General features: G+C 44.5%; 1 protein-coding gene across 3 annotated transcripts in view; it reads right to left on the bottom strand.

Moving 5' to 3' along the window:
• ITPR1 (inositol 1,4,5-trisphosphate receptor type 1) overlaps nt 1-26678 on the bottom strand; it is a 348152-nt gene that overhangs the window by 299455 nt on the left and 22019 nt on the right. For all 3 annotated transcript variants that reach the window (XM_069561814.1, XM_069561813.1, XM_069561815.1), the window contains exons 3-4: nt 20840-20947; nt 16319-16389 (exon numbers count right to left, since the gene is read on the bottom strand). In XM_069561814.1, coding sequence (XP_069417915.1) covers nt 16319-16389; nt 20840-20931 — 163 coding nt within the window. In that variant the 5' untranslated portion in view covers nt 20932-20947. The remainder of the gene's footprint in view (nt 1-16318; nt 16390-20839; nt 20948-26678) is intronic.

The raw sequence follows: 26678 nt of genomic DNA on the forward strand, positions 1-26678 counted from the left end.
ATGGAAATGGGGAGAGGGGAGGAGTGGGTGAGATGTATGGAGACAGTAACATGGAAATTTGCATTACCATATCTAAAACAGACAGCAAATGGGAATTTGCCCTATGACTCAGGGAACTCAAACAGGGGCTCTGTATCAACCTAAAAGGGTGCGACGGGGAGGGAGACGGGAGGAAGCTCAAGAGGGAGGAGACCTATGTATATCTATGACTGAGTCATGTTGAGATTTGACAGAAAACAACAAAATTCAGTAAAGCAATTATCCTTCAATTAAAAATAAATTATAAACATAAAAAAAAATAAAAGTAAACCATCAGCAGGGCTGCATCCCTTCCAGAGACTTCAAGGAAGAATCCATGTCCTTGCCTTTTCCAGCTTCCTGCACTCCCTGGCTCATAGTTAGTCAAGCTCCTGCTGACTCCATGCTCACATCATCTACTACTCACCCCAACCCCCCGCTTCCCTCCTATAAGGACCCTTGTGATTACATCAGGATAATCGTCCCATCTCAAGATCCTTAATGTAATCATGTCTGTGAAGTTCCGTTTACCAAATAAGGTAATATATTCACAGGTTCTGGGGATTACAAAGTGGACATTACAAGAGAGAGGGAGATGGTTAAACCTACCACAGGGACCAAACCAGACACTTCTGAGAAGAACAAGATAATAAAAGGATATTACAGGTTTGAAAATTGAGAGGGCATGTCTACGTTCTTAGAAACAGACAACTTGTAAAACTGATCCAAGGAGAAACAGCCCTTTAGGGACATAAAGAAATGGTCTACTGGTAAGTTGTTTATCTTGCCATAAAGAAAACATAAAGATTTTTATAGTTTCCAGGAAGAGGTAATTCCAATGCTACACAAACTCTCCCAAAGAATTGATAAACAGTTCCAGGGAACACTGCACAAGGTGTTATAGTAGCACAGCACAATCCTGACACCAAAACTAGATGAGGACAAGGAAGAGCACAAAGTAACTGATGTGCAGAGAGAGCAGAGCCAAGGAGCAGGCTGCTGGAGGTGCTCAGTGCCTGAATGGGGCTAATCCTAAGCCCCCTGCACCCCTGCTCTTCATGCAATGAAGGAGCTATCTGAGCCAGTAAAAAGTCCCTTTGTTTTGTTGTCTAGTGGATAAGTTGTGTCCGACTCTTTGCGACCCCATGGACTGTAGCCCACCACGCTCCCATGTCACTGGGATTTCCCAGGCAAGAATACTGGAATGGGCTGCCATTTCCTTCTCCAAGGGATCTTCCCTACCCAGGACTCTTATGTCTCCTACATTGGCAGGCAGGTTCTTTACCACTAATGCCGCCTGGGAAGTCCCTTTATGTTGAGATAATTCAAGCTGGCTATATTATTCACAACCAAGAGTCCTAACTAGTTCACCATTCCACCAGCCGAACAGACACTCAACCTCTTCAATGGCATTTGCTAACTATAATCAATTCAGTTATCTGCATTAACGCCAAGGCCTAAGAACACATGGATAGTGAAAGCTAGGTCAATTGGAAGTACTTTAAAACCTATGCTGTCACTTTTCAGAAAGCTCTCTAACTGCAATTTTTCTTAAGCTATTATTAAGATGAATTCAAATGATGTGGGCATACTGATCTGATGGAAACAATGAACATCACGGGAATAAAAACCGTATCTAGGATTCAACATTCTCCAAGAATAATCCCTAAAGTATTCCTCACTCATCTCTCCTAAGATTGCAAATTCCTTAAGGGCACGGACCATTTCTTTTGTTCAGGTAGATGACCTCGTAAATAGTCAAGAAGCTTGCACAATCCAATGACCTTTGAGACCACGTTTCTGAGTCTTGCCAAGGACATATTTTCCATTGTAATAGTTAAGACACCAATACAGAAACATGCAAAATGGTGAAAATAAATCAAATGGAAACAGTTCATATTTAATAGCCCCTTAAATATGGCCTACACTTCAAATTCTATGACAGGATTTTTTTTTCAAGTAGAAAAGGCTGAAATCATAAAAATGAAACTAATAGAGAACAATCATCACAATGCTATCGATAAGAAGATGCAACAATGGAAGTTCCAGAAAACCCTGAACCATGTTTTCAACCAGTAATAAACCTGGCAAAGAGAGGAACTCAATTGCACCTCTGCAGTATCCACAGCAGGCAGTGGAAAAATTAGACAAGAATGTCAACTAGGGATCTAAATGTTACTGCTGTCATTTAGTCACTAAGTCGTGTCTGACTCTTTTTCGATTCCTTGGACTGTAGCCCTCCAGGGTTCTCAGTCCATGGGATTTTCCAGAGAAGAAAACTGGTGTGGCTTGCCATTTCCTTCTCCAGGGAATCTTCCTGACCCAGGGATCAAACCCGTATCTCCTGCACTGGCCAGCGGATTCTTCACCACTGAGTAGATTCTTTACCACTTTACAGGGATGCCCCAGGACATCTGAATAAATGTCCTGAAACTACAGAGCCTGAAACCTACTTCACTCCAGCAATATTAACAGTTTTCTGGATTGACACAATATCAGTAACATTTTCAGCCATCACCAAAAGACCAGCTAAGGCAGGGGGTCTTAATAGGTGGGTGACGAGAAATGCCAAATTTTGCATAATCTACATACAGATCATTCTGGGGGTGCTCAATCAGCACTCACGGAGAAGGCAATGGCACCCCACTCGTGCTCTTGCCTGGAGAATCCCAGGGATGGGGGAGCCTGGTGGGCTGCCATCGATGGGGTTGCACAGAGTCGGACATGACTGAAGTGACTTAGCAGCAGCAGCAATCAGCACTCAAAGCCTAACTAATTGTGGGGTAGAGGGAACAAAGGGTGTTGGTCCCCTAATCACACACTCAGCACTCAAAGGAACTAAAGTCTAGAACCTAGTGGCTAAGATTTCAGACAGTAAATAAACTTTGACATGCCTCTCCTTTCCAAGCTGACTATGAGACCACCAAGTGTCCTTGAGAGAATAATGGCCCAACATCCTTTTCAGCTCTTGCCTTGCGAGTCTGCACCCCGCAAGGGACAACTGGAAATAATGTTGAATGTTCTGCTTCATTCTCTCAGCTTTATATATTCATTCCTGACAGATCTGAAAATAGTCAATGCTACCATTAAAAAGAAAAAAAGTTCTTCTAGCTTGCAAGAGACCAGTAAAGGTCGATTATGGGTTTCCTTCCTCTCTCTGCCCCAATCAAGTGACTGCATTCCCCTGGGCTTTTATATCCTTGTATAATATTTAATTAAATACTCTGTTCTTACTGGTTTATATACTAGAGAACACTAATTTTAGAAAACCGATTAGCTAGTTCTTTCTAACTGTATGTTATTGTAGCTAAGGTCAAATTTTTCACTGAAACTATGGCAACAAAACCCCAGTATTCTTTGTCGACAAGACAGAAGCAAAGTTCTCAAGAGCAGGCCTCTTACTTGATGGCTAAACTAGGCTGGATTATTCTGTTTTTTACCTTTACCTGAAAATGCCATGTTTCTGAAAATGGCTATGGGGAGCGGTGACCTCAGTCTACGAAACTTGCTAGCAGAAGTCCAAGTGAGCTTATACATAAGTGTAATCGCTGATAACATTTTTAGACACATGTAATTTTAGCAGCACAAAATATTCAGACATTTCAGAAGCACCCAAATTGGAACTCAAATGTACCCGGAAAAATACCAGACCAAAAAAAAAAAAAAAAAAGAAAGAACTTCTAAATGTCAATAAGAGAAATAATTGCCCAACTTATTTTCTCAATTATTACAACTGCTCTTATTAGAGTTTTTCTGCACTGACCTCCAGCTATGGCTTTGTCAGGGGGATAAACATGGGACTCTTTGAAGGGACATATTCTTCTCCCGACACCTGTGGCCACTCTCCACTTTGCTCCCCAAATCAGAGGACACAAGCACAATTTCTGCCTTCTGTGGGAGCCACGCTGGCCCCTGCCTCGACCAATAGTACTGAGAAAGTAACCACTGGACATCCTTTCTCCAGGGAGCTCAACTGTGCTCAGAGCCAGGTAAAGAATGTCTTCCAGCAGGCCAAGTGGCAGGCACCCCTCTGAACTCACAAAGAACACACAGCGGGGTGGGTAGTTTCAGGAAAAGAGGAGATTGGCAATATCTGCCTCCTGTCTGTCAAGAGTGGCCGGAATGCCTGCTGCTTGCGTGAAGATAAACACAACTTCCTCTCTTGGTTGGGTCTGTAATTTTATACATAAGATGGGTCTGCCATCTCCAGCAAAGGCCCCATCAGTAACTGAGGCTGCGATCGAGGCTTGTGCAAGCAGAGACGGGCCTGATGGCTCCTTTTCAAAAGGCTACAGCTCTTGAGCTCCTCTTGATCATAAGCTTGCTCAATAAAGTATAAGAAATTCAAAAAGGTTAAAGTGTGTCTGGCAGTGGATACCTCTGAACAGTCCACATCCTGAAGCTTTTTTAGAGATATATCAACGTCTGAAGGGCAGTGTTTGATCCTCCTAAGAGATGTTCTGAAAGTTGGCAATTGCAAATTTAGCCACACCAGCTACGCAGCTACTAGGTGCTTAGGTCGTGCAAGGCAGGCAGCCAACTGTGTTCCCTACATGACTCACCTCACCCTAAAATAATGCCATCAGTTCCGTACTATTATGAACCATAGTTACCAGTCAGGGAAACTAAGGTATAGTGAGGTTAAGTGATGTGCCCACGGTCACACAGCTCATGACAGGTGGGTCAGAGGGACCTGAACCCAAGTCTGACCCCAGAGCCAGAACTTCTTAAGCATACAGTCACCCACCGCCCCCCCCCAATACATCTTACCTATTTATTTAAACCAGATTAGGGATTATTTTGATTCAGATAGGTAAATTTCTTTATATTTGCTCACCTTTTCAAATATTCAATAATTCCATCTTTCCACTATGACCAATGGTCTTCAACAAAATGAAATTAACACAGTTCTCTGAGAGCTTCTCACTTGGACAGCATGTCTGTACTCTCCCCAGCTGTTTGCTGACCCAATGTCCCCAAACACAGTGCTTCCACGGGAAGCAGAAAGAGAAGAAACAGCTGGGTCCTTCGATGGGAAAACACAGACAGATGGGATCATCTACCTAACCTCTGTCCCACGGTAGAAATTGTCTCCAACATCTCTGACAAATGCTTAGTCTCCTGTGAATGAGGGGAAACCCGTCCTTTGAAGCGGGCCTCTTCCTTGAGCAATCGCTCAGCACTGATGACAGTCGGAAGCATGTTCCTAAAATCTGAAACTCTGCCTCTGGTCACTGGACTCTGCCGGCCTTAATTCTCTGTTGTTAAGAGCTTTGAACATCCCTCATCCACATGACAGCCTTAAAGCGAGAGAAGACAACTGGCTGTTGTCCCTTAGGGCCTTGCATCAGCACAGCAGCTTGTCAGAAATGCAGAATCTCAGGCTTCACCCAGACCTACTGAATTAGAACCTGAGTTTTACAAAGATCCCTGGATGCACATTCTTTTCCTCATTCATTCTACAAATATGGAAGAGCCTGCCTGTGCAAAGCCTTAGAGGAGACAGGCATGGTATCTGAGCTCACAATGAATGGGGTGGGTAAGAGCGAAGGCAAAACCCAGCCATGACAGCCAACTGTTTAGAGCATTTAATATGGGCCACGCACTGCTTAAGTGTTTCACATGAACAGGCTCTTTTGGTTCTCATCAAAACACCATGAGGCACATACAATAATCTTATCATTTTCCAGATGAGAAAATGGAGAGACTGAGAGGCTGAAGGTGACATGACCAGCAAAACCAGAGATGAGGGTCAAACCCAAGCAGTCCGGCTCCAGGTGCTGCGGACGATGAGGGGTCCCAAGAGGCATGATGGAGATGGGGAGATCATTTCAGAGAGAAGATAAAGGACAAGAAACGCCCAGAGTGCAGAGGAAGTTCCCCAACAGCCAGGACGAAATGACTCAGTGTGGCTGGGGCAGAGATCATGGAGTGGGGACTGCAGGTAAGGCTGGGAGGTAAGTGGGGTGACTCATGCAGGACCCTGTGGACCCTGAAAGCATGTCCTTTATCCTAAGCTCAAGTGGGGAATCACTGAGGGTGCCAAGCAACCAGGTAACATCATGAGACCTGTACTGATTCCTCTGGCCATGGGGAACAGATGGGACGGGCTCCACGCTCAGACACAAAGGATCAAGAGGCAAGTGCAGAAACCAGCAAGGAGGGCACGGCAGCAACTTAGGTGAGAAATATTGTCACCCAACTAGTCTACAATGCCTCATGGTCTCTCCCGTCTTTCGCAGTTCAGCACGAACATCATTGCTTCGAGACCTATCCTATTCTCCTGGTTATTGCTCCTTTAGATTTATCCCCACAGAGCAGTATGACTTAAATGTAGAACCCCAGGAGGTGCTAAGAGGCCCCAGACATTTCTGGAGAAGCACAACTCTATTAATTCACTCAAGTGGTTGAGTAGAGATACTGTCAAGAACCCTCCAGGTATGGGTTCAAATCCCAGCTTAGTCCAGATTAGTTACTAATGCTCTTTGGGCTCAGGGTACCCAGTGTAAAATGGGGATGATACACCACCACACCACAGGAATGCTCCAACAGTCAAGAGCAAAGGCAAACCATGACTCTGCCAGAAGGCCAAGCACAGAGAAGGAAGGGAATTGTTGTTTTTCATGATCACGTATTGAATGAAGTCAGGTAATCTCAAAACTATAGGCACAAGAGAGAAAAAAGATCCAACACAGGGCAGGGGCGGGGGGCAGGCATCAAGGAGAAGATACCCTCAGAGGATGAAGTCAGTCCACATTCCTGGGAGAAGACAAGTCAACTATAACAAATCTGTTTTCAGAAAGCTTTCTGGACTCAGGTAGTTTGGGGAGAGATAGGATGGCATCAGGCATCCTTGTTTAAAAAAAAAAAAAAAAATCAGCCTTCAGCTAACCTAAAATGTCCTCAGCAAAAACACTGCAAGAGCTGGGAACAGTGAAAACCATTTTAGAACAAGCATGAAATTCTTTTCAACCAGCTTTTAACTAAAGACCAGCATTATGCTGGGCACTGGGCCAGGAGGGCAGGGAAAAAGATTTGGTCCCTCCAGGTGCTCCAAAATCTAGCTGCAGAGACAAAAACAGAAGACAGCTGTGATAAACACTATGCTCAAGACTGTTAAGTAGGCAGTTAGCATGTACCTCTCGTACGCAGACATTTGCTCCTGGGTAGCACATCTCAGAATGTCATGTTTCAGGGCAGTAGGAAGAACAAGTCGAGTTGGTAGTAGCTGACTCACTGGAAAAGACTCTGACGCTGGGAAATACTTTCGTCAAGAAGGAGAGGAGGATGGCAGAGGATAAGAAGGTTAGACGGCATCACTGACTCAATGGAGGGGAATTTGAGCAAACTCTAGGAGGCAGTGAAGGACAGAGAGGCCTTGGCATACTGCAGTCCATGGGGGCGTAAAGAGTTGGACATGACTGAGTGAACAACAAAGAGGAAGAAACCAATTAAGAAGGAATTCAGTAATTTTGCAAAGGAAAACTCGAAGGCCCATCTCCTTCTAAAGATAGTTTGGAGTAGGTATTAAAAGAAGGTTTCTGATGTCACATTGTCTGGGTTCAAATCCTGGCTCTGCCACTTTGCGCTACGTAACTTGGACCACCACTCAACCTATCGTATATCAGTTCTTCATCTATAAAAGGAGGGGAAGACTTCATTGCTCTGTAGCTGCCTTACGGGGTGGTGATGAGGGCTAAATAACGAAAGTAAAGGAAACTATCAAAATTAAATAGATAAAATTTCGTTAATGTATGTAATCACTATATCAATACATGGTATTCACTATTATTTGCACTTACGGAAACTAGATTATCATTATTTACCCAAGATGACAAAACAAAAAAGATAATGTGGGAGGAGATCCAAGGTGTGTCCCAATCCCAATTTTGACATGGAATTGCTTTTTTGATCCCAGGAGACTTCCTAAATCTCCCTCATTTCCTCAAATGTAAAAAAAAAAAAAAAAGGAAGGAAGGGAAAATGTTACCAGAAACTCAAGTGATTCACTGCACATCTTCATCAATGCTCTGAAGACAGGATTATAGAAGCCTTTGCCAAAAGAAAGTCCTTCATCAACCACTAGGTTGTGCTTTCAGGAGAACTGTAGAGCAGTATGAAAACATGACCCAATTACACGTGCTCTCTGTCCACTTTAATTTTGCCCTCAATGGAGGAAGCCACAACAGCAGACCCGAGATTCAATTAGATGACAAAGAAAACAGATCCCTCACTCTGGAAGCACTCTATGCATGCAGAGCTGAAATGTGCTCTCCATTAGCAAATAGATTATTGTGAGTCAACGAATATACAACAGGGGTCTAAGGTCTACTTTCCAGGGGTGACTCAGCTATTCAAAAACAAAGCCATCCAAGGCAATGGAGCAAAAAGCTTTCCTATGCCCATGCGCAGGATACCCACCACCTTCAGACAAGCATCTCAAAGCTTTGAGCAAGTAGGCAGGAATCCAGCAAGGGCCACGTGCAGTGTGTGGGACTCTGGTATAATCAAGTGGCAGGCATCACACCAGTGACTGTGTGACATGCTGGGAGCCTTCTATGTTGCCCGGGGAATTGATTTAAATTACAGTGTTGTTCCCTTTAGATGGAGTCTGTTGGTGCAAGATTGGGATAAGCGGGTAAATCTGAAATGAAGATTATAAAAAACCTACTAATCTTTTTATTAAATTTGAGTTGATTTTGTGAATATGGAATAAGTTGCCAGAGACTTTTCCCACAAAGCAGCTGTGCGCACACACAAAACCTTGAATGTGCCTCAAGGCATATACTTGACAAGCACCTTAAATAGACTGATTTCTTTGCCTTATTTAACACGACAGGCAGAAACAGAGTCCCACTGCGAAAGGCCCATCATGAATTACAATCAAAAGAACAAACAAAATTTAAGGGCGGCCCTCCCCTTGGCATGTGGGTATTTAAAAACTAAATAAGATACCGGTTCATGCCTTCAAGGCCTTGTCAAAAGAAAAGGGGGGGGGGGGCAGAAATAATGTTGCTTGGCAACAATTAGACAAGGGGCAGCAAAGGACAGCGGGTGTGAAAGAAAGTTGAGTGCGGAGTTTGTTACCACCACTCTAGTCCAGGTGACCCCGTGACCCAAGATCCTGGCCGTGTCCCCACCTGGCCTTAGAATAAGACTTGGCTGTTTCCATCCACTTGTCTTATCTTGACAAAGAAGACCTATAATCCCAAAGAAACAGAAACCTACTTCTGGACAGCACGAGGCTCCTGGACACCAGCGCTGCCTTGGGAAATGGTAACCAGCCTGCTTCTGGTGCTGATCACGGCTTCAAGCTAAAGCCCACTGAACAGACGGGAAAACCGAAGCCTGGAGAAAATGCAGTGATTTCCCCCACAGTGTCACAGTGGCTGATGGCCTGGGCCAGATGCTAGCTCTCAGGTTAGGTGGGCTCTTTACTCCAGTGCTAGTGGTTCTCCTACGTCTTCCCTACAAGAGCCGCTCCCCACCTCAGACTAAATCTCGGGTCAAATTATTATCAGATAAGTAGTTGCTGGTGTGCAAATACTTCTCATCACTTGATCATGAAAAATGCCATTCTTATTTGAGGCCCCCCCTTCAAAGCTGCTAGGAGGGAGGGGCTTCCCTGGTGGATCAGTGATAAAGAATCTGCCTGCCAATGGAGGAGACATGAATTCAATTTCTGGTCCGGGAAGATTCCATATGTCCTGAAGCAACTAAGCCTGTGTTGAGCCTGTACTCTGAAGCCCACGAGCCACAACTGCTGAAGCCCATGTGCCCTACAGCCCATGCTCCGCAACAAGAGAAGCCACTGAAATGAGAAGTCCACGCGTTGCAACTAGAGAAGTGGCCCCTGTTCTCCGTAACTGGAGAAAAGCCTAGGCCGCAAGGAAGACCCAGCACAGCCAAAAATAGATAAATAAATCCACAAGCCCTCTAAAAGGTAGGCTGACAGTACAAGCGTTCTGGGACTACAGAAGAGTCCAGTGAAAATGAAAAGACCAGAAGTCTGATCCTGAAGTTCACAGCCATGCTGTGATCCAGAGTGGTTTACCATAGCCAACCAACACACTCTTCTTCATCCCAGTATCATCTGAGACCATGATTCCTACGCTCTCATAGTTTTAAAGTGAACACATGCTGAGCTATCAAGAGTCTTCAGCCAACATTTCACTCAGGAGACAGCCGCTCATTTGCACTACAAATAGAATTCAAAGACTGCTGCAGGTCACAGATTGCATACCCCACAGCTTGCCCCACTGACAGGTAAAAAGTTAAAAATGCATGAAGTCAAAGGGTCCAAGCCTTCTATCTTCCTCATTCATAAGCTTGGATAGACAGCAGAGAAGTAATAACCTAGTCTATTCTCATTTAGAGATGGCAGGTAACAGGACCATGCTTGAAGGAACCCTCATGCTTTGGGAAGGTTCCGCCGGGGAGAGCGAGAGCAAAGCACTGGGTTCAGGCCTTTGCAAGGGAGTTCTGGTCTGACTCTGACACTCACAAGCCACGCGATGCTGGGCTAGGTCCTCCACCTTGTCAGCCCAAAAGGCATCAGGCATAAAACAGACACACCCTGGGCTGAGGAGGTGTTGCGAAGCTCAGGAGAGAATGCACATCAAATGGCATTATCTACTTTGCCCCAGTGAACTACTAGATAACAAGGGTGACTTTCGTACTTTATAGAAGGATATTTCACCAGCTGGGCCTCTGTTCCCTTACAAACAGCTGTCATGTGGACAACAAATCACTCTCATCATGTTTCTTAAAGATTTTAACTGTGAACTGGCACTGACTTCCTTGAGAATGTATCTTTCTTTCCTGGAGTATAAACGGCTGGTGCATAGGAAGCATTCAATAAATGTCTGTGGAATGAATAACAACCACTCTAAGAAGGGATATTTAACTGACCATGTTCCTCAGGGCTTCCATTTCCTCATCTATATAATGGGAACACCAATATCTGTGCCTCACAGGAAGGTTACAAAGGTTAAAGAGAGAATCCACAATCCACACTGTGCCTTGCACAATGTAACTGTAAATGCTCTATCAATGTAGTGCACAATGTAAACGCTCTATCAGTGTTAACGTGACATGTATACTCAGTCATGTCCGACTCTCGGTGAGCCCAGGGACTGCAGCCCACCAGGCTCCTCTGTCCATGGGATTTTCCAAGCAAGAATACTGGAGTGGGTTCTCATTTCCTTCTCTAGGGGATCCTCCCAACCCAAGGAATCAAACCGTGTCTCTTGCATCTCCTGCATTGGCAGGTGGATTCCTCACCAATGCATCACCTGGGAAGCCCCTAGTAGTCGGTACTGTTATTCGTAATGTGGGTCTATTTCTCTGCGACACTTGTTAAGACTCTTGAAAGCCAGGGAGACTATATTCAAGTCATCTCACCTCTCTTCATCAAGGCCAGCAGCTAGAACACAGAAGGACCTTAATGCTTGACTCATTTTCACAGTACGTTAACATAGTGGCTTACTGCACTTGAAACCAACTTTGGTTAGGAAAGAGGAAACACAGAGGACAAGGAGATGCTGATCTGGAATGTGCACACTTTCAGCCTGATCTCTGGGCTCTTCCCCAGTTCCTATGAACCACCAAAGATATCAGAATGCTTCCTTTCTCCTCACCTTTCCCTGCCCAAGCTCCTCCCCACAGCTTTAATTCTGAGCTACCATTCTAAACAGCTTCTCTTCTAAAACTAAAGGTTTAACTACAAGATTAAAACTCTCTCACACCTTGGGAACACTGATAGCGTAGTATCCGTACAAGATCAAGAATGTGAGGTCAAAGGTAGCCTCTTGACCTAAATGGAGAAGATCAAGTTTTGAGGGCAAGAACTGGACAATTTCCCCGATCTGAAAAAAGGGATCACACAAATAAATGTCATCATTATCACCAAAGCTGATCTTGTTTCCCAGAAGCCGCAGTTACTTCTACTCCAGCAATACTGGAGGTTCAACTTAAAACAGCAGACCTTCTAGGATGGAAATGGACAATGGTTTTTAGCTTCCATCTTCTCCTTGTAGAATATGCCAGTGTATTTAGGACAGGGAAGGGATGGGTGGGAATGAAAAGGAAAAGACAATCCAGAGAAAGGAAATCACTAACCACAGAGTTTCTATTCCCAGTTTCAATCTGATGTTTGCCTTCTCTATTTTCAAACTACAGGCAAAATGACACCCATGAGGAAGAAAAGAGATTCTACCGTACCTTCTACTGACATGGGCACTTTAAAATGGTACCACATTAACAAAAGGACTAAAGTAATTGAATGATTCTACACCTCAGCTCTCATCACCGAGAGGACAAGGATATGGTCCAAAATTCATTCAGATAATGAAAATGCCTTGGCTTCCATGAAACAGAACTGCAGCCAATCTCTTCTTCCTACCCACAACAACGTCAGGGGCAGGAGATACATTCAAAGGAATCGCAAAGAAAGCAGTTCACTTGGAAGTGTACTTTTGCTCATCAGAAAGAAGCAAGTGTGTTCAACAGTTTAATTCATCAGCATCTACCGTGAAAAAATAACAGCTTCCAGTCACTTGAGCAAGCCTCGTGTACCCAAGTACTCTGTTTGGCTCCTTAGCCATATTACCTTCCTCCCTATATCTTTATGAGGAAGGAATTATTTTCCCTCCATTTCATAAGCAAAGAAATAAGCTCAGAGATTTAAGTAATCTATCAGGGTCACTCAGCTTGTATATGGGAACACTGAGCCTCGAATCCAAGCCCATGTGGTCCAGGTACACACTGCTACCCACAAAGCATTTAAAGACAAAAGGAGGAACCATCTATAATTATTCTCGTATCATTACAGTTTCTGTCCCCTCTGCCACCACCTATGAGGATCAGGCTCTGTACTGAGAACTTGGAATGGAAAGACAGGAGTAACTAAGGCTTCCCAAGCCCTTAACTAAGGACCATCAGTACTAAATTTGGAACATGCATTTAATCCTCACAATAACCTTTTGAGCAAGGGACTAATATCATTGTGCATTTCACAGATGAGAAAACCAAGGTTCACAGAGGTTACGCCATTTGTCCAGGGTCACAGAACTAAGAATTAGCAGAATTTGGATTTGAACCCTGGAAGCCCAATCCTCCAGCCTATGTTACTAACTGCTAGGTTGGCAGATTTCAAGAGGAGCTCCCAGAATTAAAACCCCAAGTCAGAAGCCACAGGGAGTATTACATCAATCGGCCTTTGGTTTCCATTTACTTAAGAACAAGTTATGATGGTTCTCAATATAGGAAGTAGCTTGGGAAGGAAGCAACAGCAAACCCAAATGACTACGTGTAGCTTGGCTGATCACTAAGGTAAAGACTCCATCATTTCAACCAGCCGCTCACCAGCATCTCACTTTTCCATATGTGTCTGGTAAATTTCAGGATGCATTGGCACAGCAAGGAAATGGACAAGAAATGCCACCCAATTGCCCAATGCACCATTTCTAAACATCACAATGACTTCAACCTTCAAAACAGATCTGTATTTGGAAAGGCAGTAATCCCTTTCAGAAGAAACACCTTTCTCCCTGTTTTAGAGAAAAATGTTTTAAACACCACACTACAATTGAAGGGCTGCTTTTTGGAAAACATCACCCGCGTTCCAGGGTGCAAGAAACCTTCCAGTGGTTGCAACGAGAGATGGGTCAGGGCCCCTCACCTGTGTGCAGACAGCCTCCCACTCACCACGAGGAATTGAGGCAGCCATGACCTACATTCACAAAGCCTGCTGCAAAGCATGTTTTGAACCAGATTTCCGACAAGTACAAAGAACCTCACAACCTAGAACACTTTATTTTTAATTGATGGGGAAAGACAGTCAACAAATCAAGTCACTGTCACGTGACCACCGGTGGACCCAAGCCAGGCCATAAAAGAGTTTGAGTAAGTGAAAGTCACTCAGTCATGTCAGACTCTTTGCGAGCCCAAGACTGTAGCCTGCGAGGCTCCTCTGTCCATGGAATTCTCCAGGCAAGAATACTGGTGTGGGTTGCCAGTTTGGTTCTTTCCAAATAGCTTCTATAGGAATTGTCACTTTTATCTCAAAAAAAATCTCTTTCAATCAGCCACCAGATATACATCTAAGCACCAGGCACTTTTATCCTAGTGCCAGGAAAACATACATCTCTTCTGACTTCCCCTGGCTATGATCTTGTTTATTTCAATATTCTAAATGGCACCCCACTCCAGTACTCTTGCCTGGAAAATCCCATGGACAGAGGAGTCTGGTAGGCTGCAGTCTATGGGGTCGCTAAGAGTTGGACATGATTGAGCGACTTCACTTTCACTTTTCACTTTCATGCCTTGGAGAAGGAAATGGCAAACCACTCTAGTGTTCTTGCCTGGAGAATCCCAGGGATGGGGGAGCCTGGTGGGCTGCAGTCTATGGGGTTGCACAGAGTCAGACATGACTGAAGCAACTTAGCAGCAGCAGCAAACTTATATTCAGACAGCCACTGGTTAACTCTAAACAGTTTGCTAACATCTTTCTCAGCTTCCTTTCCCAGCTCCCAGAGCCCGGGTGCAGAATAGGATAGGAGCTCATGTTGGACCCAAGCAATAGGCTCCACATCCCTTCCACTTAGTCCCAACTGTAAAAGCACTGTGGACCAGCTTCCTGCTACATAATAAAGCCATGAGTTTATAGCTCAGGCCCTAAGAGCAGTGGTTCATAACCTAGGCTGCATGGGAGACTCAAACCAGGGAATTTTCAAAATATCTCAAATACCCTGTTAAATGAGAATCTCTGGAGGTGGAACTCAAAAGTGGGTGTTTTTGAACATCCCCTGGGTGATTTCTCAGCCCAAGTTGAGAATCCCAGCTCCTACTCCATCCATCAACAACTCTATGATTCCAGACAAGCTACTAAACCTCCACCTTCCAGGGCTTCAATCCCCTCCTAGGGAGAGCAGACCCCCTCCATCAGCTAGAAATGCTGGCAGAGCCCTTAGCACAGTATGAGTGTGGCCACGCTCAATGTTGGCACGGAGTCCCTCACGCTTGGCTCTTTTAAATGGTAAAACCGCAGCACATTATGTAATTTGAAGGAAGGGCTTAATTCTGAGTGAGTGATGGGATTATGATCATTGGATCAAATCTTTCTGTTGCATTCAGGATTCTGTTTTGGAAGGTGACATGGAGCAGGAACTGAGAAGAAAAAGGCAACAGAGGTGTATAGGCTTATGCCAATGATTTTTTTTTTAAACGGACTCCCACCAGCCCCCTCCCCAGGTGAAAACATGCTCCTGGCAGCCTCACGCCAACTGGATGCAGTGCAACACCGAACACCTTCCAAATGGCTTCTCTCCATCTGAACAACTGCCTATTTTATTCTAATTTCTGGAGATTTTATTCAAAAACCGCAAACAGTTTCTAAATCACATAAGAACAAAAAGAAGTCATAACTTGAAAGATATAATCTGCAAACAGCAAGGTTGAAACTCTCTGGGACAGAGGTCATCAGTCAAATAGTTAACCCGCTGGGTTCTCAGCCCTGGCTGTAAATAAAAATCACTGCCCTAAAAATGCCAGTGCCTAGCCCCCAACCATGAGAGATTCTTTAACTGGTCTGGAGAGGGGCCCTGGGCAGCCATGTAATTTAATATCTCTACCAAATAATTCTACTATGCAGCCAGAGCTGAGAAGCGCTAACCACAACAGCAGCAAAAAATAACAACAAAACGTTTCTCATTTTAAGATACCAACTATATTTTAGACACCTCCTGCAATACACTAATCTACCTTCCGTGGAAGACATAAAACACAAGAGGTCCACAAAGCCAAAAGTGCAAGGCCACCAGTAGGAAGACTGTCCCTCCTATGCCTTTTAACTCAAAAAGGTAAGTGTAATAATAAGAACTCCTCACTCCGAGGTGAAGTATGTAAGTACAGCGAAGCTCCCAATGGAACAGCAAGTTCCGCTGAAATGACACATGTTCCTTGCGATTCAATCCATAAATCCTACTTGTTCGAACACAAGTGTAAGACTTTAAACTGAATTCGTGCTTACCAGCATGTATTCAAGTGAAAAAAAATGAAGGTCCTAATACAAGCCTTCCTGATCTTGACACTGAACTTATTTATGCCTTTGAAGAGTTCAGAAAGCCTGAAACTGGCCTCATACATCTTAAAAACATGTAGGCAAATAAACCTATATGTAGGCAAATAAACCTATGACTGACTAAAAAAACAAACAAACAACTATATCTACACACAGCAACAGACTTTGTGAATTTTCAAATGAGGCAAGGGACCCCCCTTGGAATGGTCCCCAACTTACCTCTGAATTTCTTGGGTGGATTGTTAAGGTCCCCGGTTTCTGGCTGTACAACACAACGGTCATCAACCAGGCTGCAAAGAGAAGAAAGTAAATGTTGCATCAAACCAAGTCTAAGAAAATAAAATCCTAAGCACTAGGCAAAACTCATACTCAGGGCTGTTCCTATGCAAAACAGGCTACCCTAGTCTCCAGCCAGGGAATGAAACCTCCTTCAAGAGCCCAAGACTGCTTCTGCAATGGACACATTAAGGTGCTGTTTTCTGTGGCTCTTTTCACTTAACCACATCCAGAAGAGACCTGAGCGTGTGCGAAACAGCGTGTGTGTTCTTAGTTGCGTCTGACTCTTTACAACCCCATGGACTGTAGCCCACCAGGCTCCTCCATCCATGGGCTTCTCCAGGCAAGAATACTGGAGTGGGTTGTCATGCCCTCCTCCAGGGGATCTTCCCTGCCCAGCGATCAAACCTGCATCTCCAGCATTGGCAGGTGATTTCTTTATCACTGGGGCACCTGGAAAGCCCCATTGTGAGCACAGCATGCACTAAAGCTTAGGTCAGGGGCACAGCAAAAGGTCCTTGCACCCAACCAATGGTAGCCAAGGGGCCCACTCCATGCCAGGCACTGAGCTAGGCCCTGGGATGTGAACATGGGTGGGAGGCAGGCCCCTGCCCTTCGGGAGCCCAAGGCTGATTCATGCAGGAACCAGAAAGACAAACTGACAAGGAGCATATCACCTGCAGGCTGTAAGAGAAGAGGATGAAATACAGCCAGAAACTCACTATGCCTGAAGCTACCTGAGAAGCTGCCGGTGGAAGAGGCCAAACTGGGAACTGTTGGAGACGGAAACAGAGGCGGAGGATGAAAAAGAAGGGAGCATTTTCAAGGGGAAAGAACCCTATGTACACAAGCATGGGAGTAAGAGAAGACTCTGGAGCTTCAAAAAGACTAGTGGGGAAAGAGCACAAAATTACAGATAAATAACCAGCCTCTATCTATATATAAAGACCCCATGTTTAAAATTCCAACTGACAGATATGACTTGTACAATGCTTTTGTACAACTGATTTGTTAAAAAAAAAAAAAATTTCTTTTTTTTTTTTGAACAGACGAGGAAAATTGAAGCTCTGAGTTTACATGACTTTTCCAAGTTCCTAGAACTGGTATTGGCAGGACTGGCTCACTTCCAAGGGGCCAGAAAACTTGCTCCCAGCTAATATGGTTTTCCAGGGATCCTTCCACTAAGCTATGTCTTATCCCAAAGGCAAATTACCATTAAATAACTAGCCTTAACTCTTACTGTTTCTTTTCCAAAATCTGCCGACACATCCTAAAATTCTTTCACGCATCTTTCAAGATCCTAAATCAGAACTCCCATCTTCTCATGAAGACCCTAAGTCTTTCCTGCCCCAGGCTCCCTCTGCCTGGCCTCTGTCTCTCCCCACTACCCTCCATCTCACCGGGCTGAAACACAAATGATACACTAGGCAAGAAGATCCCCAGGACAGAAAGCGTGCCTGCTTTGTGACCCAGAAGGTTCTACCCTTCACCCAGGGCCAGCACACTTCCTAACCAGGCTAGTACTCAGTATCTATTTAGTCGATGAATCGAAGTGTCTAGAACAGTCCACCAGCAACTTGCCTCCTTCGGCTCTAAGACATAGGCTCTTTTCATTAACAAGAGGGACCGTGTGGTCACAGTCTCAACATTCATGCACAAATAAAGAGCAGAAAATGTATACATAAACCCCTGCGCCCACTGTGAGCCCCTCCAAGTATAAACAAGGAAACGCCACCAGATCTAATATGTGTAGGCAGGAGCTGGGGACAGGGGTGGGGAGTGGGGTGGCGTGCCTTGGAATTCAACGCAGGGCTTGGTAAATTAATCAAGTTCTCAGACAAGGAGGTATGCGTAGGAGAAAGAGTCCCATTCTAGGTTAGAAGAAAATTTATTGTAGATGGCCTTCAGCTACCTGCTAGCAGCATGACACAGACTGTATCACTTCACTCCCCCTAGTCTCAGTTTCCTCACTGTAAAATCGAAGAGTTGGTCTCAAGGATTCCCAAGTAGGGAGATGTTCATGAGACTTTTTGTTTCTTAAATATAGTGATACCAAGTGCCCATCCTCCCCAGGCCTACTAAAGCCGTGTTGCAGGACAGGATCCAAGAATCTTTCTTTTTCACAAGTTTTGCACATGATTGAGAAGCACTTCTCTTGACACTACATGTCACACACTTGGGCTTTCCAAGGCCCTAGGTGAGTTTAAAGTTCAGTGAGTCAATAAAGCCATTTGGAGGTAACTTCCATCTATATAAATGGAACTGGGTTACATAAATAGCGCTGGATGCTGATTCCACAAAAATTGGCAGTCACTCATCGTCATCCACGAGTAGCGCTCCATAAATGTAAAAAATATGAGAAGGAAAAAGAGGTCAAATTTTATTTTCCAAATCCATTTTTACACCAGTTATCCTCAAATATGTGCAGAGAACCAAGGGAATAAAACATTCATCTAAAGGAAAGACTAGAGCCCTAAATTTAACATTAAAAAAGAGGGGTCATTCTCATGTTAAAGGGGGAGACCTTATTATTAATTTGTTCACAATACTTATGAAAACTCTTATAAAGCTCTGTACCTCATAGGAAATCTAAAAGGAGATGCTCTGGAAGAAAAAGAGGTACTAAGATTTTAGGGGCTGGCCCAGTGGATTCAGCAAGTGATAGAAAGTGAGCCTAGGTGACTGGAAAGGCAGTGGCACCATTAGAAGAAATTAGGGCCACAGACCAGAGATGGAGCATAAGGTGGGCCTGAGCCTTAACAAGGCATTCAGATAAGAGTTGTGGGCAGACCATGAGGATAGGGGTGAGCAAATTCAGCCAGAGAGGCGCAGTCAGATGAGCTGGGAAGGGGAAGTTGGCCCCACCAAGGGCAACTGTTAGAAGCGCTAGTCTGGAAGTTCTCAGTCTTTGTAGCTGTGAAACCCTGGGCAGGGGACTTCACCTCTCTGATGCTCAGAGATTTTTGCCCCCATAAATAGCAATAATAATGCTCACTGTAAAAAGCTGTTTGGGGATTAAAGGGATGGTGGCTGTAGAGTACATAGCACAGAGCTGTAAACACTGATAGGATTCATACAGGCAGTTACCGCTGCTACTTATTATTGCAGAAAAATAAGAGGATGCAAGATTCAACTAGAGATGGAAAAAGCAAGAAATTAGCCAAGAAGGAAAAAAGGACAACAGAGAGGCACAAGCAGCAGGATTCTGCCAAAGCTACAGAAGGTATCTTGGGCAAACTCCAGGAGATGGTGCGGGACAGAGAAGCCTGGTGTGCTGCAGTCCATGGGTCTCCAAGAGTCAGACACGACTTGGTGACTGAACAACAGAAGGTATATTGTGAAGGGTGGGTCTTTAGTATAAAGAGTTTTAAAAAAGGCTTCAGAAAAAATTTTAAAAAGCCACTTGACTGGTGATCAAGCAGTCATGGATCACTCATTTTTACTGGATAACTTTTGAAAAAAATCTTTATTTGGAGAGATCCAGCTGAGCTATAGAATTCTTTATCTGAAATAACTTGCTCCTTGAGGCTGGAGTAACTGAATGAGAGCCTGGGAATACACTTACTTTACAAACTACCAGAGAATCAGCATACTTTAAATAGGAAGTCTGATTAAAAAGGATGGTTCTGGCTGCTGTGACAATGAGGTTCTTAGAGAAATTGTTGCCTTCCTCCCCCGCCCCCACATTTGAGACCAGCTCTTGCCAAACACCACAATGCCACCCACCACTCCTTTTCATGCAAAGACATTACAGACCATGTACAACTTTTACAGAGATAACCACCTTCACTCCCCATTCTGCTTGTGCCTGCCCTTCGGGACTAATTCACCTCTCATTTCCTCTTCCAGACAATAGAAGAAGGAGGAGAAGGCAAAAGATAATCAAATGAATACATTAGGGAATGTATTTATACGGGCTTGGGGAGGAAAAAACAACTGAAGAAAGAACAGAACACCAGAAATCTGATTTAAAGAACTTGGTGCCATTTGTAACTTTCAGATGCACACAGTGATCTGAGGCAGAAAACGTTCTGCCTCAAAGGAGAGAGAGAAGCACCTGAGTAGTTCTGGTCTCTACTTGTACAACGAACAAGTCACCACTTAAAAATAAGAGCTTTTACAAAGCGAAAGCACTTCCCTGGGGTCTGTAAATACTAATCTGAACATTCATCCCATACACTTAGCACTTTCCCTCTGACATACGAAAGAAGAGGCTATTACAATAATTCTGAATTAACAGTACTAACTGATGAGACTTCATTCTTGCAGAACTGATGGGCAAATGGCATTTCTGTGTAAGAGGTTAAACCTGGCTAATAAGAGATCTGATATTTGTGATTCCAACCATCGCTGGAAAAATCAAATAAAATGGGAACATTCATGTCCTAGAAAAATCACAGTGTTGAAGCTGATGTTCTAATGTCTTAAATAAACCCTGCCATACAAGAAACCAGGTGCTCTTACCCCAAGGTGCTAATAAATCCATTTGTCGATCCTTCGGCGTACAGAGAACAAATGTCTCCGATGTGTAGGAAACTAGACATCTTGTCAGACATGTCTTTCTTGAGAATCCTAGACAAAGTAAAATATGCAACATTATTAGAAGGAAAGAAATGCTCGGGGCGGGACGGGGGGTGGAATAGTCACTGAGAATTGGCTTAGCTCAATTTTCCAAAGCGTTCTACTTAAAAGTCAAATTTAAATCAGTGTGTGACAGGCAGGCAATTCGCTGAGCCAAGCAGGACATATGCAGCCACATTTTCCCCCATCTATCCTTTCATTTCAGGGTATTCCAACCACAGTAAGGCTTGTTTCTAACAAAACCATGACCGAATCCAATTCTCCAAGTTGAAGACCCTCGATAATAAATAGTGAATATAAAGACTACAGGGAAGTCTGCCAAGAACTCTGCAATGATTAGGAGCTGGAAAGTCTGACTTAGGAAATATTAACATGCTCAATCTGCCTCAGGGAATGTTCAGGCAGAAGGAAACACCTGGTATAAAACTTGGGTCTGGCCGGGCCTGGGGCTGAGGCACCAAAGGAACAGAATTAATATGAGGAAACCTAGTAATAAATACCACAAAGCTCTAGAGGCCTTTTAAGAATTCAACAACCTATACACTTCACGCAAATGCTATTCCATTGTCTTTCCTTCTCTTCCTTCACCATGAAACCCATGCAGAGGGAGAAAGACTCAGCACCTAGTCCAACTCATTCCAACGCAACTAAAGAGTGAGGCTGCAGTCCCTTAAGAAACTTGGTCAGGAACACACACAGTGAACGGCAGTTCTAGAACATGTTCATAAATTCAGTAAATCTCTGCACAGCTCAGTAATCACCCCACACACAAACAACACACACACACACAAATTATCAACAAAAATATTGACATGACTCATAGAAAGAGCTTTCATCAGGGCCATAAACATTGAGGAGCGGGAGTCAATTATTTAAAGAAAAAAAATCTAAACTGAAATTTACAACACAAGCTAAAGGACCTCCCTAGCGGTCCAGTGGTTAAGATTCGGTGCTTCCACTGTAGGGAGCAAGGGTTCAATCCCTGGTTGGGGAAGTTCAGAGCCCACATGCCACACAGCATAGTTAAAAAGTAAAAATAAAAATAAAAAACAAGCTCAGTTCTGTGCAAAGAGTGTGTGCTGGCGTAGACTGCAGTAGCTCCTCATCATTTCCTCAGGAACCTGGTGTATAGATGTTTAGGGTAACCTTGGTCTTTCCTAGACCTCTCCTCCAAACCCAGACCCCCTTAAACATCCTTGCCCATCTCTTTACTCCAGTTTCCCTGCCAGAAAGCATTCACCCCACCACGCCACAAGACCAGGAATGGCGTGGAGAAGTATTCTCTCCTGAAATTGCTTTCCAGGTGCCAAGTTTTCTTTTCAGAAGAATTATGCCTCAGTGATCAGCGGGAAACCTCAAGAAGCATTTCTCCTCCCTTAGTAGGAGTGGCAGGTACTGAAAACAAACCATGAAAGAACCTCAGTTCACTGCTTGTGAGAAACAGCGAGGAAAAACTCATTTGCCCTTCCAGCAGCCAAGATGTTGCAAAAGATAAAGAGCACTGCCTTGAACATGAACTTACGTAGAGAGATTGCGCGCAACTGAGAACACACTCTCAAAACGAAAGAGCCAGCATCTCTAGACCTTGGGGAGAGATACACAAACAACGGGCAGAGACTCAGCTCGCCACATCCCACTCTCTGAAATCGAACCTATCATCCTGTCATTTCTTCTTAACTGTATTTTACACCTATAGGCAAACCGATGTTTTAAAACAGCGGTCCTCAACCTTTTTGGCACCAGGGATTGGTTTTCCGGAAGGCAATTTTTCCACGGACCAGGGAAGGGAGAGGAGGGAATGGTTTGGGGGTGATTCAAGCACATAACATTTATTGGGGACTTTATTTCTACTGCTATTACATCAGTCATCAGGCATTAGATCCCAGAGGTTGGGAACCCCTGTTTTAAACAACATCCCAAAAAGACACCCAAAACAAAACCACGCACGGGCATTGGTATTTCCCTTCTGCACGTACACTTAAAAGTCTTATAAAGGGTAAGGAAGTCAGTGTACTTCTGGGACTGATTACTGGGAAACAAGTTCTGTTTGAATTTTGAGTCAGACCGAATCTGTGTCTTCACACTAGAAACTTCCAGAAGGATCCAGGGACAGTGATGAATGCAGGCGAGCAGATACGTGCTCGGGAGGAGGGCAAGGGACGTGTCTACTGTGACTGAGTCTCTCCCGTCCCTCTTGGCCCCAGTGGAGACCAGGCTGAGAAACAGCAGCATGCCTACTAGTCTCTGAACTTTGATCACAACCTGGTCACCTTACTAGAAGCTTCAGGTCCTGAATGGGAAGCACTGGACACTATTCAGTGTCCTGGAATGACAAAGCATGACATACTCAGTTTTGCTTGCATTGATAATCTCAACAGAAGTCTGGGTGCCAGGCCCATGCAGTAGGTTCTGCATTGCCACCATTTCTAATAATAATGGCTAGCATTTGGCAAGCATTATCATGCCCACCACCGGGCTGAGACCTTTACAAATCTTCTCAAATCCTCAGGACCACAGCATGAGGCAGGAACTACCATTATTACCATTTTGCTGTTGGGAAACTGAGCTGCCAAAAGGCTAAGATGTCCAACTGCTAAGTCACTTCAGTCGTGTCCGAATCTGTGCGACCCCAAAGATGGCAGCCCACCAGGCTCCCCCGTCCCTGGAATTCTCCAGGCAAGAACACTGGAGTGGGTTGCCATTTCCTTCTCCAGTAAATGAAAGGGAAAGGTGAAAGTGAAGTCGCTCAGTCGTGTCAGACTCTTAGCGACCCCATGGACTGCAGCCCACCAGACTCCTCTGTCCACAGGATTTTCCAGGCAAGAGTACTGGAGTGGGGTGCCATTGCCTTCTCCAAAGATGCCCAAGACATATATAATTAACAAGTAGGAAGGCCAGAATTATAACTCTGGTCCACATGACTGGTAAACAGAGCTGTTCATCAATGGCAATGCCTGGAACATGGATTAATATGTTAACCTCTTATTCTCGGTGACAATATTAAGAACTGATTTTCTTTTATGTGCACAATTCCATTTGATAATTTTTCTTTGGTATTTCCTAACTTTTCTGTCGCTGCCACATAATACTTTGATAATTTAGGGGGGGACATTAAGTTTCTTCTTCCTAATAAACATTCTTATTAAGTAGATAGTTGAACAAATAAACTTCAGGCATACTTTATATTTCCTCCTGAAAACATGGGCTAATGCATCCACCATAGTTCATGGTCCTCAACTGAGCAATCTGCCAGGCATCTCAGTTAAAAAAGAGGGGGGTGGGGGCAGGGACAGATTCTTCCCCAGGGTCCCAAACAATGGGTACCCTCACAAAGGACCAGGCAGACCCTCTCTGGTCTGGTGGGAAACCTTTGGATGCTTCCCCTCACCTACCATTAGCCAAGTGGAGGAAGAGGAAAAGGATGAGGAGGGAGTAAAGGGGAGGAAGGAGGGGCACAACCATCAGTGATGTCCTGGAAGTAAACACCAGGATAGTCAACAGAACAGGCCTCTGGGGTCCAGAGGGGAGGAGGTAGAAAGTCATCCTGGGAGCCATCCTCTGGAAGACTTCCTGTTGTTCAGAAGTAGGATGAGAGAGCCTGCCCATGGGTCTGATCCTGGACCACTTGTGCCTTTGAACTCCTCATCTCTGTACCCAGGGCTCCTGTGTCACTCACACAGTGGCTGGGGATCACCTAACGGAAGAACAGCTGGTGCCACCCTGCCACTGAGCTGCAGGACCCTGGTACATCTGACACCTAGGGCTCGCTGCTAAGAAACTCTGAGTTGGTCAGCAGATATCTATGAGAACAAGCCCAGGTGGTCAGCTCCAGAGCTCCAACCATCTCTCTGGCCATTAGCTGTTATTTCTAGCTGATTATAGGGCTTCAGATTTCTTTCAAAATTGTGAATCACTATGTGATACAAGTGAAACTTATATAATACTGCAAATTAACTGCATTTCAATTTTTAAAAGTAAAAAAAAATTCTTTATATTAAACTTCCCCATTTAAGAAAATAACTTCTGGGTATGCAATGTACAACGTGACAAGTATAGGCCATAGTACTGTATCGTATATTTGAAAGTTATCCAGAGTAGATCTTAAAGGTTCCCTTCACAAGGAAAAAAAAATTATAACTGGTGCAGATGTTAACTAAATTTACTGTGGCAATCATTTGTAATACATACATACATCACATCATTATGGTGTACACCTTAAACTTATACAATGTTGCATCTCAAATATCAATAAAACTGGAAAAAATTAATAAGTTTAAAAAATCAAATTCAGTAAAGGAAAGGATCTCCTGCATAATAAGTCAGCTGGGTATCACACAAATGGACTCTTTTGTGTCCTATGACGACATATTTTTACTTTAAGGGAGGTAATTATCCTGCCTAATTCACCCCTTGAGAAAAAGCTGAACAATGTAGAATTATACTGAAACTCCCAACCACAGAGCATTCTGAACTTTCCAAATATACAAAGTCATAGAATAAAGGTCGGAAGCAACCCTGTAAACCCTGTAATTCCACGTCTCGCCCAATAATAGAACTACCCCCACCCCTACCCTCACCATGTCGCTTAAGGGATGGTCTTGTCTTCCATGCGGACTGGCAATGAGGCCTACTCTAGGTTCAAACAGCTTGTTTGGCAAACACTCCTGTTCCCCACCCCTCCCACGCAACGACAAGCGCCTCCCAGAATTTCTGCTGCTGATCTGTCCTCTGATGCTCCAAGACCTCTGAACACATGAACACTCTCATTTCTCCTTGAGACTTGGCTTGTCAGCATCCTCCCCAGTTCCTGACACCTCCTGGCTTCAGAAGCCAGGGTTCCAACATGGCTCTGTCATCTCTTCTCTGTAGGGCTTCAGGCCAGATCCACCCTTTCCCTAAGCCTTACTTTTCCCATCTGTAAAAGGGGGACAAATAGAGTGCTTCCCTCAGCAGGTGGTCATAAGGCTCCGTGAGGTTGTCTTTATAACGCATCTGCTGATGTACTGAGTTGGCCAAAAAGTTCATGTGGCTTTTCCCGTGAGTGCTTATGGAAAAACCCAAGTGAATTTTTTGGCCAATCTGATACCTGGCAGGAAGTTAAATCATGCCATCTATGAAAATTATCAGTATTTCTATACCACCTCCACCTGCCACTGCTCTGATCAGTTAATGCACCTCCTAAAATAGGCTTCTCACAGAGAGGCTTGACTGGGGTGGAGAAAGGTGGATCACTCCGGCCTCTGTGTCGTCCGCAGGCAGATGGAGCTGTGGCAGGTTTGCTGAGTCTCACATCGCCCACTGGCTCAGCTTCAATTCACTGTCCCCTGAAACTGCTCCCTGAGCAGAGTGGAAAGAAACAGCTGGATTCTATTTGTTAAGAAAGGTGAGGATAAAAATGTACCAATTCAGAGCTCCCCTTAGAGAAGAGAAACTCGGGGTGGTGGTCCTCCGATTCTGAGGCCACACAGCCTGTGTTGCTCTCAGCCTTTTCTACACCTCCTCGGTCTTCTTGTCCACTCTGCTGCCTCCAGCGGCTTCTATACCACGAAGAGCCACAGGTCTGTATCTCCTGGCCAAGAGCTACTGGGGTTCAGCTCCAAAATGCCCACAGCATCTCAATGGACCAAAAAGAACTCACCCGTCTGCCCAATCTGCTTCTCCTCCTCCACACTCACATCACCGACCTCCACAAGTCTGGGGGCACCTCCCGTCCTCTCTCACC

This window comes from Ovis canadensis, chromosome 19 (genome assembly GCF_042477335.2).
Source record: "Ovis canadensis isolate MfBH-ARS-UI-01 breed Bighorn chromosome 19, ARS-UI_OviCan_v2, whole genome shotgun sequence".
NCBI classification, from domain to species: domain Eukaryota; kingdom Metazoa; phylum Chordata; class Mammalia; order Artiodactyla; family Bovidae; genus Ovis; species Ovis canadensis.